Below are 13,660 nucleotides of genomic sequence, written 5' to 3' on the forward strand. Positions count from 1 at the left end.
TCAAGGCTTAATTTTCAAATGGAAAGAAGACATGAAAGAAAACATTAGGCATATTTTCAGAAAAATTAGTCTCTAACAAACATATTCATTTAAGACTATCTGGGGACGAGGCAATACATAACAAAAATGAATGCTCGGCCAATTTTACATCAATAGTTTCAACCATTGGAAGATGCATCATAAGAACCATAAGATGCTGCTTAAGATGAACATAACACCTCTCAGTGAACAAGAGATTGCAGCATGAATCAAATGAGAGAAAGAATTGATCATAACAAAACAATTTAAAGCTTTATCACAGAAATACAAAATAATATTTCAATACAACATGATAGGAGAATTTATATATTCAAATAGAACATATCATCAGCAAAACTCAAAAAGGGAGAGGAAAAGAACACTCAAATAATGAAGTCCGTAGATCGCCGAAACGTGGCTAACCAACGAAAAACCTATCGGCCTTCAAAAGCCTAGAAGCACTTCCGGTGGACAATGGATGGTCCTGCTTCATCATATTCTCCCTTAGAAATCCACATCTGCAATTACAGAGACATGGTAGTTAGGCATAGCACAATAACACAAATTTATTCCATTGTGATAGAAAAATGCAGCACTAAGATACCACCTGTTGGAATGTACTGAGGGAGGCAAGGATGGATCCTCCAATCCAGACACTGTATTTCCGTTCCGGTGGAGCAACCACCTTAATTTTCATGCTGCTTGGAGCAAGGGCGGTAATTTCCTTGCTCATTCGGTCAGCAATTCCAGGGAACATGGTTGTGCCCCCACTGAGAACAATATTCCCATACAAATCCTTCCTGATATCAACATCACACTTCATGATGGAGTTGTATGTGGTCTCATGAATTCCAGCAGCTTCCATGCCAATCAAAGAAGGCTGGAAGAGCACCTCAGGGCACCTAAATCTCTCCGCCCCAATAGTGATAACCTGTCCATCAGGCAGTTCATAGCTCTTTTCTACAGTGGAGCTGCTCTTGGCAGTTTCAAGCTCCTGCTCATAATCAAGGGCAACATAGGCTAATTTTTCCTTGATGTCTCTAACAATTTCTCGTTCTGCTGTTGTGGTGAAAGAATAACCTCTCTCAGTAAGAATCTTCATCAATGCATCTGTGAGATCACGACCAGCAAGATCCAGACGAAGGATGGCATGAGGGAGTGCATATCCTTCATATATTGGAACTGTATGGCTCACACCATCACCAGAGTCCAGCACAATTCCTGTAAACCAAAAAACAATAACTCAGTGGAAGTAATGAAGATTATGAAATATTTTAACAAATGAAGCCATCCTGATACGAACCTGTTGTACGGCCACTGGCATATAAGGAAAGGACGGCCTGGATTGCAACATACATTGCAGGCACATTGAAAGTCTCAAACATGATCTGGGTCATTTTCTCTCTGTTTGCTTTAGGGTTGAGTGGGGCTTCAGTAAGAAGCACAGGGTGCTCCTCTGGTGCAACACGAAGCTCATTGTAGAAGGTGTGATGCCAGATCTTCTCCATGTCATCCCAGTTGCTGACAATCCCATGCTCAATTGGGTATTTTAAAGTGAGGATACCTCTTTTGGACTGAGCTTCATCACCCACATAAGCATCCTTCTGGCCCATCCCGACCATGACACCTGTATGGCGAGGTCGGCCTACAATGCTGGGAAATACTGCCCTTGGTGCGTCATCGCCAGCAAATCCAGCCTACAGAGAATTTCAAGATAAGGGAAGGAGTTACTTGGAGATCATGATCAAGGAATTGCAGAGAGGACAATTCTCAAAGCAGGAAGAAGAGAATAAGCCTGATAAAAGATTTGGTTATTAACCTTGACCATCCCAGTTCCGTTGTCACAGACAAGAGGTTGAATATCCTCAGCATCAGCCATTTTCTACAGCTCTGCACAAGAAATATTGCATGTGAAAGTATTTATTTTTTACCTGACAAAGAATAATCAACCCATATATTTGAACCTGATAACAAAACTAAGCAAGTTATTTTGAGCTTGATTTAAATTCCCAATTCTAAATTCTGCATTTATTGTTCATACAGAGTGATGGAAGGCCATGTGCTGCTGTTTATTTTTGATAGCAACTTTGTTTTTTGGCAAATGGGAGAAAGTTGTAACATAAACATGGCATGCTTTAGATATGTAACACACGAGATAATTACATGACTAATTGATGAGGATCATTTCCAATTTGAATATGATTAATTCAAATTAAACATCATGATTATTAGGTGATAATCAGATGTGCAGATCCAGCCACCAGTGATCTCATTTTGTGTTTTGTCACCTAGCTCCTAACAAATCATATGAGAAGGATCATAATTTCATAACTCTCCATGCTGTGAGGGACAATCACTTGGTCGTCTTCCTAGGACATGATGGATACTGAAGCAGATAAAAGAAGCAATCAAACATACAACTAACTACAAACAAATGAATCCATGTTATGAAGAAAAGCATCCACACCCAAACCAATACCAAATTGAAATATAAAGGACATATACACCCAACAAAAACTTCATGCATATCTACAGCCATATCAGTCATAGAATGAAAAACCCAACAGTCTGTGAGCCATAACATTTTTAAAGCGATAATTACATAATCCATCAAAACAACCAAGACGGCAATGAGAAAACATATGGAAGTGCTTAATGCCTCTCCAGATCTCACCTATGACTACACAAACCGAGGATTAGATCAAAGAATAACCTAGATCCAGATCATTAAAAACTCCATAAAATCACTCATATATCACAAATCTCTGCTGCAAACCTAACTGGCACAAAAACTTAACTGGAAAAAAAAAACGTTCATCGACATTGAGACGATTATTGTTTTTTCGCGGAAAAACAAGTCCAAATTCATTTCCACTTAACCTAAAACGTAAAAACCTCCTAAATCGGATCTTATCCTCAAGAAATTGAGAGATCTGGATCCAGAAAGAATGTCTCTGGACATGAAGAGATGGAATTGTCCCCATTTTTCATCGATATTCTGATTTCGAACTTTACATGTAAATTGATACGAAAAATCACAACATTGAACAGATCCATCAAAAAAAATTCATAAATAAAGGGAAAAGAGAGAGAGATCGATGAGGCAACGGTTGCTTACCTCGTTGAGAATTGGCGATGGAATGAGAGAACTCCCCTTCCACGGAGAAGACCGCTGCTGGGTAGAGGGATTGAGCCAAAGAAGCGCTCCTAGTAACCAGAGAAGCGGAGGGAGCCCCCTTTTTACGATGGCCGCGCGGAACAAGGACATCGCAAAAGATGACCTTCCAGCATTCTGTCCCCATGAACATTTGGAGGTTCATAGATCCGCTGGTCGTTCCAAACAGCATATTCGCTGTTTGGAATTATCATAGCCGTCGATCCTTTCAGATCGAGAGCTACATGGGATACAGGTGGACCCCAGTTGTTTGAGGCCTGCCAGTTGTTAGAGCGTTAGAGAAAAAAAGCAAAGTTGAGGCCGGATAGGGAACAGCTCGGCTCATGTGGTTAGCCACCTAAGGAGGCCCCAAAGCTTGAGACATAATGCTCACTTTTTAGAGGGAGTAATGATTGGGTTTGGGTGGAGGTGGGTGCGTGCAGCCAAACTGGACTCGTACAGACTTCGCTTGCAGGGAATGGGTTCAGGTTCGCTGAGGATTTTTTTGATTCACGGAAAAAAAAAATCTCAAAAAATAAATTTTTTAATTTAAAAAAAATAAAATTTTGATATATTTAAAAAATAATTAATTGAAGAGTAGCTTATATTCAATGGATTACCTATTTTTAAAAAAAAATTATATAAAATATATATTTTATCTTTAGTAGATATAATACCATATCTTTTTGCTCTAAATTTTATATAAATATAAATATTATATTAATATTAATATTAATATAATATTAATATTTTAATATAATATTTTATTAATTAATAAAAATATTATATTATTGTAATATTAAAATAATTTTAAAGTATAATAAATATTATAATATAAATATTATATTTATATAGATATTAAGATAATATTAATATAATATAATATTATTATTTAGTATTCTATCGTAACTACTTATTGATATTTTGTAAAATCTTAAGCGTAAATTTAAAAAAAATATTTTGAAAAAAATACCACTACTTTTTACTCCCCCATAAATTTTCACTTTTTATTTGAGAAGTGACTTCCTGTAAAAAAAAAAAAAAAAAAATTTCTTAAAATTTTAATTAAATAAAAAAAATTATTTTTTTTTAAAATCATCTCTTCTCTCCTCTATTTCCGACGAACCAAATGGGTCCTAAGAAGCTGAACAAGTCGACAATTGAAAGGTGTTTATGTGCATTGACAACACTCAAGTTAGCATTTTGGTTCTTGTTTCAGCATGAGTTAACACGTGTATATGTTTCCCACAGCTTGATGTTCTTGGTAATACCTAATTGGAGCATGGAAGATGATTTATTTGGTTAAAAATGGCTGGATGCACCTCCATGCCTTGCTTGTCGAATTGGAATCTATGGTGAAATGGTTGAGCTTAGCGCTGCAAATCTTGGTTCTCGTATGTTTAACTAAATCAAAGTGCCTCTTCGATGTCTAAGTCCTATCTTTTTGAGGAAAGGACAATATGGTGTCCTCTCAAGCTCCAAATAAAACAGTCCAATTATCTTGCAAGAGAAAGAACAAAAAATGATTAAAAATATATTGAATTCATTTAGAATCATAAAAATAATAATATATTTTTATTTCAACGTTCACAATAAACTTAGGGAGGAACTCATGATTCACGAAAACTATGCGAGTGTAAAGGTCTAAACAAGTAAGTATGAGTGAGATGGAGCAAATAATGTGTTGGGTGGATGTCTGATTATGACACCATCTCTCAATATCTTTTCAGTACCACACGATGCAGCAGAAAGAAAAAAAAAAATAAAACAATCAAAATACGTGGACCAGCCACAAAAAGACTCACCTCCACGGGACATGCAAACTTCACTCTAAAAAAGAAATTTTATAAGAAGAAATCTCACCCTCAACCCTCGTAAATTCAATTTCTCTCTCACTAGAAGTTTCTCTCACAAAAGCTCTCTCTCTTGGAAGATCTCCTTGAACCCCTGAAGCGACCGGCATCCGCTGTCCAAGAGCCCTGCTTCTTCTCTCTCAGCGTCAAGTAGCTCTCTCTCTCCCTCGGGTTCCTTCTCGAGTTCACGCAGCCACAGGCACTCACGGATCTCTGTGAGAAAACCAATTCAAAAGACCACACGAGACCACCTTCACTGTTCAGGCCCTTTTATAGGCTAAAACTCAATTAGATTAGGTTTAAGAGTCCTAATCAAATCTAATTAAGGCTCCAAACCGTTGGATCATCACCGAAAACTCTCTGGGCCGTCCGATCACGATCGGTCCACGAAATAGTACCGTGGACCGCAAGAAATGTAAGGAAAATGCCCACGCGGTCCACAAGGTCCACCATGGACCGTCCGGTCCACGGTGGACCGGGGTACAAGGCCCAGGCACCCAGGCAAGGTGCTTGGGCCTGGGTCGGTCCGTGCCCGTGCCCGTGCGCGGGCCCGTACAGGGGCTGGGCCGCGTGCCCGCCTGGGCCGCGTGCCCGATTGGGCCGCCCCGCCTGGGCCGCGCACCTTCACCGCCTCGGGTCTCGTGTCGACTTCAAAAGCTCGTATCTCCTCCATCCGAGTTCCGTTTGGGATGATTTTGATTTCGTTGGATTTTGTTTTTCGCCGCGAACCTCACTGTAGGCTCAATGTGGACTGAATCTCGAGGTATCAAATCCTAATAATCTCTACTTCGACTCGATATTTGGTCTCCTCCAAACTCCGAGAGCTTCTGGATCTCTTCGCTCCCATATCCTGGGGCAATCGCCTACTGATCATGGATGGACAAACATGGGAGTCGAGCCAGGCTGCTTGATCCCATCTCCATCGTATACTGTGCTCCTCCTGACCTGAGACATACTCGGGGTATCGTCCTGTGGTAATAGGAATCTCACCTTGCGACGTCGCCTCTTGTCCTCTCGAGTCTCTTGTCTCGTGCCCGATCTGTCTCCACCTGGAGCTCCACCTCGCTCTGGGCTCTGCCTGGCTCCCGAAGTTCCACTTCGCACTGGGCTCCCCGTCAGAAAATAATATCCTCTACTCCCCTTCTTCCCCTCCAGCACAATCCTATCGCCGCATAGCACCCTCAGGATTCCTCCACCAGCTACCGTCCTGTAGCCTCTTGAATCCAGTCTGCTAAGTGAGATAAGATTTCGTCTGAAATTGGATATGTATCGGATCTCCCCAATCTTCTCATTGCACCATCATGTATCCTCCAGCTGACCGTCCCGATGCCTCTGATCGTACAGCTTGATCCATCCGACAGATATACAGTACCCTCACTGTTCTCCAAGGAGTCAAACTGCTCCTCTCTGCAACATACATGATAGGGCACGTAAAATCTAATACTACTACTGGAAAGAAGTAGATACCTCGTCAGATATCTCCAAGATATCTCCATCTGAATCGCTGCCGACCGTCGCTATAGCAGCCACCATTCGATTTTTGAGTTGAGGGTAATCTCTGGCTAGATGCTCCAACTCCTCACATCGATAACACCTGGTTTTACTCAAGCCCCTCCTGGACTTAGACCGCCCTCGTTGCGATCTCCTGTTGCTCCATCTACCGCCTCCTGCTTCTCCAGAAGCCATCAAAGCTGAGCTACCGCCACCTGAGCTCAAAGCCGGATTCTCCCTCCTGAGAACCTCGTTCTGGAGTATCACCACGGTGACCTCGTCCATCTTGATAGTACTCTTTCTCACTAGAAGAGCAGTCACCAAAGACTCGTACGAAGGTGGAAGCGACGTTAGCAAAACCAGTGCCCTAGTCTCTCCTCAACATTCTCACCAACGCTGAGGAGATCGGTGAGAATCTTCTGGAAGCGGCTCAGATGCTCCTGCACACTCTGTCCCTCAGTCATCCGCAGTTGATAGAACTGCCTTCAGAGGAAAAGAGTGTTAGTGAGAGACTTTGCCATGTACAACTCCTCGAGCTTCGACCACAGTACCGTCGGAGAAGTCTCGCTTAGCACATGGATCACCACCTCATCCACGAGGTACATGCGGATGGTGCTCACTGCCTGCATCTGTAGCCGTTTTCAATCCTGCACCTCCATGATGGTCGGCTTCTCATCACACAAGAGAGCATCGATCAACCCTTGTTAGATGAGCACGTCCTTCATCCTTGCCTACGACAAGGAGAAATTGCTCTTACCATCGAACTTGTTGATCTCCATCTTGATTGTTCATGTCTTCTCCATCTTTAGTCTTGCTCACCACCGCTGCAATCTGCGTCTTTGTATCACCTTGCTCTGATACCACTTGTTGGGTGGATGTCTGGTCAAGACACTACCTTCCAAGATCTTTTCAGTATCACGTGATGCAGCAGGAAGAAAGAAGAAACAAAACAAAATAATCAAAATACGTGGATCAGCCACAAAAGGGCTCGCCTCCATGGGGCATGCAAACTTCACTATGAAAAAGAAATTTTGCAAGAGGAGATCTCATCCTCAACCCTTGTACATCCAATTTCTCTCTCATTAGAAGTTTCTCTCAGAAAAGATCTTTTTCTTGGAAGACCCCCCTGAACCCCTAAAGCGATCGGCGTCCGCTGTCCAGGAGCCCTGCTCCTTCTCTCTCAATGTCAAGCAGCTCTCTCTCTCCCTCGGGTTCCTTCTCGGGTTCATGCAGCCACAGGCACTCATGGGTCTCCATGAGAAAACCAATCCAAAAGATCATACGAGACCACCTTCACTGTTCAAGCTCTTTTATAGGACTAAAACACTATTATATTAGGTTTAAGAGTCCTAATCAAATACAATTAAAGCTCCAAACCGTTGGATCATCACCGAAAACTCCCTGAGCCATTCGATCATGATCGGTCCATGGAATAATATCGTGGATCGTGAAAAATGTGTGGGAAACACCCACAAGGTCCGCCATGGACCGCCCGATCCACGATGGATCGGGGTACAGGGCCTAGGCAAGGCGCCTGGGCCGGCCAGCGCATGCGGGCCCGCACAGGGGTTGGGCCGCACACCCACCTGGGCCACGTGCCCGGCTGGGCCGCCCGCCTGCTTGGGTCGCGCATCCCGCACGTTGACCCCACCTGGACTATGCACCGCCGCCGTCTCGACTCTCATGCCGACTTCAAAAGTCGTATCTCCTCCATCCGAGCTCCGTTTGGGGTGATCTTGGTCTCGTTGGACTCCGTTTTTCGCCGCGAACCTCGCTGTAGGCTCAATGTGAACTGAATCTCGAGACGTCAAATTCTAACATAATGTAAATAAATTTGTTTCCGTTCAAGCATGTGTTTCATGGCTGATACTGCACAACGCTTGCATGGAAGAGGATGAATATTGCATGAAACATTCATGACATTTTGATTATATTTGCACCATCCCTTTCATAGGCCATGAATTGACAAATAAAAAGATCTAAATATAAAAGATAGACATGAGTTGATAATTTTTAATTCTTACTTTAAAAATAGTAATGTGCCATCAATAAAGTTTCAATTCCAAACTTCCATGAGTATAAGCCCTCGAGAGTGGGGCCATTTCTTGGCCCTTTGAAGATTTTGAAATAAGAATAGCTTAGACTTTCCTAAGCATCAAGAACCATTATCGAAGCTTCGGTGTTTGGGCTAAAAATTCTATTAGATTTATGGATTAGGCGAGTACAATAAGCTAGGAAATGGGAATACAGGCTAACCAAGCCTATGCTCTATAAATACTGGAGTGATATGGGAGTGGGCTGATCCAAATCCCAGCATGTTTTTTTTTTCTTTCCATGGGGTTCAGGTCAGCCCATTCCCAAATCAGTCTTGGATGCTAGTTTGTATTTCTATTATTTAGTTGGTTATACTGACCTAATATGTAAATCCAATGAAATTTTCTATTTAATCATCCAAACAGGTCCTTAGCTTGCAATAAACTTTAAAGATTATAATAATAGAGGTGTTATGATAATTTAACAAAATATGATTCTCCATTTCTTCCTTTCTTGTTCACAACTTCACACTCAAGTGAAACAGTCTTTCACATATTCAAAAAAATATTTTATTAGGAAATATCATTTTAAAATTTGTTTGTAGTTATGCTCATCCATCAAATTCAAATTTTTTGGAAGATTTATCATTTCCCTTTCATATTTTATTTTTTTTTAAAAAAAATCAAGTAATATCATATAGGGAGTTGATTTGATAACCCTTCTGCTTAACTATAGAGATAGCTTCTAGTCTTATCAGATCATAGTTTTCCATTGCTCACAAGTCCAATACAAATTTGACCATTAGATACCGATTGGCGTATATTGTACATTGAGCTTACCATCTTGCACGCACTTACCAATACAGTCTCATCCACTCCTCCAAGATATCTTTTTCCTTTGTCTTTCCATCGCGATATCTGTTCGATATATTTTTTGGGAGGCGAACATCACAATAGATTGGATTGAATTCTTTATTGCTCAACATATCGAAAATTAGATCTAGCATCAGAATGATATTTACCTGCGAATTCTATAAGATATTTTATTTTCTGACTTCTTAAATTGTACTCACATTAGAATGGTATAATCGTCTGTTTGTATGTATATATAAAAATTAATCTAAACTTAACAGGCCTGTGGATATCTTTATACGTATTATACATGAACTGTCAGTGACTTATATTTTATCCTAATCTTACTAGTTAATTGTTTATATATTTATTCCATTTCATAAACTACCCACTTAACCTATCACATAAATTGCTTATTCGGTATGGTTAGAAAAAATTAAAATGGACAGTAATCCATTTAGCCTATTTCATAAATATCCATTTTACATTCGACCAACAGTTCACAATCCAATAAATTGAATCAAAATAAATCTATTTTTTTATTTAATTTAAATTAATATTTCTATATAGTCCATTCGACTTTAGAAAATCGATTTAAATCGATACCGTTTGAAAATTGATCCGATTCAAATCAACCGTGCATACCCTACCAACCGGCGTGGGACCTAGGCCAGCCGACTTAAATGCCCAAAAACTGGTATTCTGGTTTCCCGCCTGGAAACAGAAGCCCCCGACTCGGCTCTCCCCATTGATCGAGGGTGCGCCGGAGAGGAGAAAAGGAGAAGGAACCCTAGAAATGGAGCGAGAGGGAGATTCGACGCCGTGTCTCTGCGATCAAGGATTGGATTTCGCCATGGCATGCCCTGAATTCCAGCGATCTACGCTCTTTCATGGTAAGTTCTGACATCTGGTCGCTATGTCCGATTCGTGTTCCTGCATTCTCATCTATTAACTCTCACTTTCTTTCCCCCATGAAACGACTGAAACGCAACCCTAATTTTTGATATCGTGAAACCCTCCGAAGTTTTCTCTCCTTGGTTCGTATAAATTGGGCTTCAACTGGGGAAACCATTCTCGTAGCCTTCCTGGATTGATTTTTGTTCTGCTGAGGTCCGTGGATGTTATAAGTTTCAATAAGGTACATGAGAAGCTTAGATGATTTCCTTTAATCTGAAAGTTTTCTGTTTTATTCTCTTTCGATTTATTTTCTAAGATTTTCCTTGTATTTTCTTCCTTCATGGTATGGATAGAGTTCGAGAAGATGGCTTCCCCCCCCTTCTTTTTCTTGTTTGTCTGCCTAAGAGGTATCTTCTGCTGCTCAACAACTGATTCCCAACAGGATTTGAGGTTTCAAGTGAAGTTTTTGAGGAATATTTTGGATTCTGATGCTAGTTACACACGTGTTCATGTGGCATAAAGACAAGAACGTTGTTCCATGAGAATCTGAAGGATGCTGCTTCTGACGTGCTAGGAGTTTGCTGGTATTTTCCCTGACGCTTTGTTTGGATTGAGGGATTCAGAGGGAAAGGAAAGGGGGGGATTCCCTTTTCCTTGTTTGGATATTAATTTTTGAGGGAGGGGGAGGAAAGGGAGGGATACCTTTCTCCCTCTCTTTTCCTCCATTAAACTAGTTTTCTAATTCCCCAATTTGGGGGAATCGGGATCCGGGAGGGAAAGGAACTTGTGACAAATTAAAAGATAAAAATACCCACAGATCTTAAAATAAAATTAGAGTACAATAGTCTTTTAATCTCCTTTCCTTTCCCTTATGAGGGCTATTCAAACAAAGATGATGTTCCCCCTCCCTTTCCCTCCCCTTCCCTTCCCTTCCCTTCCTTCCCTTCCCTTATGAGGGCTGATCCAAACAAAGCGTTACTCTGAAAGTTTTTATTTATATTGTCCTTCTGTTCAGCCTCTTGTGTTTTCCCTATATTTTTTTTCACAATGGCATGCACATACAGAGATCAAGAAAAGGTTTTCCTGTCCAAACAGAAATCATCTGCTGCTTATTAACTTATTTCCATCAAGCTTCGAGGTTTCAGATAGAATTATTGATGATCATGGACTATGACGCTTTTGCATAGATATTGATGCAGTACAATGAGAATCTGAAAAATTCTGCTTCTGACATGGTTTGGAGCTTCATGGTATTTTCTTGGTGGCAGTTATAATCTTTTTATAATTCATGAAAATTTCACATTCCTTACTGGGCAACGTGAGCTGAATAGTGACATAATGACATTCTCCCCCTGTACTTCATCTCTAGATTTTGTTGATTTGACCACTTATTAAGTTCACATGATGAGGGGGTTGGAGTTTGGGCAATGAAGAATGACAAGTCCTTCCTACAGCAAACCCAGGTTTGGGCAGTAGTAGGCGGGTTTAAATAAGGCATCCAAGTGCAAGCAAGCTAGTTATCCAAGGGGATAAACTGACGAAACTGCACATCTCACTCCAGCACTTGCATTCCAAAAGAACAGACATGATGTATCAAAATCTTCTAATGTTGAACTGGTGTTTGCTTGTGGGTTTCAACAGAGGCTGGACAAAATTTGGATCCAGCGAAGGTGTTTTCAGCCTAGTCTCTACCTTTAAAATATAAAATTTTGACTTCAGACCTCTAAGAAGAGGGCTCATCAGCTTATAATATGGATTTGACTTCTTACTTATGTGCCAAAATTTACAATTCTTGATTTAAACCTTCATTTCAGTAGTCATTTTTTTCACATCCATTTATTTCCATTAAAACACTTTTTCAACTGTGGTCCTCATATTCTTCCTTCAGTAATGTCATTTTCTATGCAATTTCAGTATAATTGAATTATCCAATTTTTTTTCACAATGAACATGTCAACTAACTTTTTAACTTGGTACACTATAACTAAGCACGAGCTTGTTCATATTGCACTGTCAATATTTCTATAGTGTTGTTAAATATGTTACTTAACAGATGATTGTCGTTTTTTACCCATCTCCATTAAATCCATTATTTTATATACATATGTACATGGATGCATGCATATACATATTATTTGTGTGCACATGCATGCTTGTGAACACACTCACATAATGCTTATTTTATCTCAAGTATCCTGTATCAGAATTTTCATACATTTGAGTTCACCAGGATATTTGATAGTGTTGTCAAGTGGCTATGCAACTTGATGGGTATACTTGCAATGAGTTTTTCACTGAAAAGGAAGCAAGAAAAATATGCTATAATAGGCTCAAAGGGACAAGATGATGATTTATTCATGCAAACTGATCAGATTATGTTGCAGCTATACAATGTTGGGTTCTCTTTTAGGTTTTTCTTTCCAGGCATGTAACTTGAATTCGAGCTTCTTCCTGGCAGTTAATTTGTAAGTGAAGCTATGTTCAGCACTGGCATACTCATCAATCTACTTCCATTCTGATGCCTAGAAGATTGAAAGCTTGATTTCAGTTGGCCAAGAATCACGTTCTCTTCGTGGTGTAACACAGTTGATAGAAGAGGCAAGCTGTATATCTAATCATCAGTAACTGTAACTACTGATAAACCATGACTAATGACCTGTGTTGGCAGCCGACCAGTTATAATTTGAGCAAACCACACAACAGACTAGCCTTATTTTCCTTCTCTAAACTAAATTTTGTACATAATTGCTATGCTTATGCAACTCATTATTTTTGACATTATAATTTGTTTAACTTGGTGTATATCTTATCAGGGTCAAAAGCCTGTGCTAGTAAAGTTCTGATATTTTCTTAGTACCACTAAAATTTCATCTTACTGCAGTGAGCTTTGTTCTTGTTCTTTGTTTCTTTTTCCTTCATTAACCATAGTAAGCTTCCCTTCTTTTGGCTCACAACCGTATGTCACGGACACATTGTTCCGAAAGTATGACTGCTGCTGATATTCTCATGAATATGTTTTGACTACAAAATTTGTTTTACTTTTTTGCTTACAGCTTAGTAAATATTGATTTCCAACAAGCTGCTGATTAGGCTATGATCCTATCGGACATGGACCCCCCAAAAAAAAATGCTCAAAGGTATGAATTGTCCACTCGTGTCTCATAGGAATGTACAGGGAGTTTTTTGAAGGTCTCTGCTGGATATGTTTCATAGAGATTAGTGAATGGACGGTTATTTTGCCCTAGTAAGTGTATATAATGTATTACACTAGATGCATAAGTAGCTGTATATTTGTTGAAGTCTGCTGAGAAAGTAGTGCATGTCAGATTTCTTCAAGAATTTGTGCAGGGCAAAATTGGGTT

The 13,660-nt window shown here is 40.1% G+C and overlaps 1 protein-coding gene across 1 annotated transcript; it reads right to left on the reverse strand.

Annotated features, from left to right (window-relative positions):
* Positions 1 to 265: 265 nt before the first annotated feature.
* Positions 266 to 3,277, reverse strand: LOC105044497 (actin-101). Its single transcript, XM_010922423.2, has 5 exons — positions 3,137 to 3,277; positions 1,838 to 1,908; positions 1,322 to 1,715; positions 626 to 1,239; positions 266 to 536 (listed from the first exon to the last, which is right to left on the reverse strand). The coding sequence occupies exons 2-5, from the start codon at positions 1,895 to 1,897 to the stop codon at positions 471 to 473; spliced, it is 1,134 nt and encodes a 377-aa protein (XP_010920725.1). The 5' UTR covers positions 1,898 to 1,908; positions 3,137 to 3,277; the 3' UTR covers positions 266 to 470.
* Positions 3,278 to 13,660: the final 10,383 nt, after the last annotated feature.

This window comes from Elaeis guineensis, chromosome 5 (assembly GCF_000442705.2).
Source record: "Elaeis guineensis isolate ETL-2024a chromosome 5, EG11, whole genome shotgun sequence".
In the NCBI taxonomy this organism is placed as follows: domain Eukaryota; kingdom Viridiplantae; phylum Streptophyta; class Magnoliopsida; order Arecales; family Arecaceae; genus Elaeis; species Elaeis guineensis.

Bases quoted from the DNA above. Each gene is read 5' to 3' on its own strand.
- LOC105044497 (XM_010922423.2), bottom strand. From the start codon at position 1,897: ATGGCTGATGCTGAGGATATTCAACCTCTTGTCTGTGACAACGGAACT. The intron at 1,716-1,837 runs GTTAATAACCAA...AATTCTCTGTAG, and splicing joins ACGGAACTGGGATGGTCAAG to GCTGGATTTGCTGGCGATGA. The intron at 1,240-1,321 runs GTTCGTATCAGG...TTTGGTTTACAG, and splicing joins TGCCAGTGGCCGTACAACAG to GAATTGTGCTGGACTCTGGT.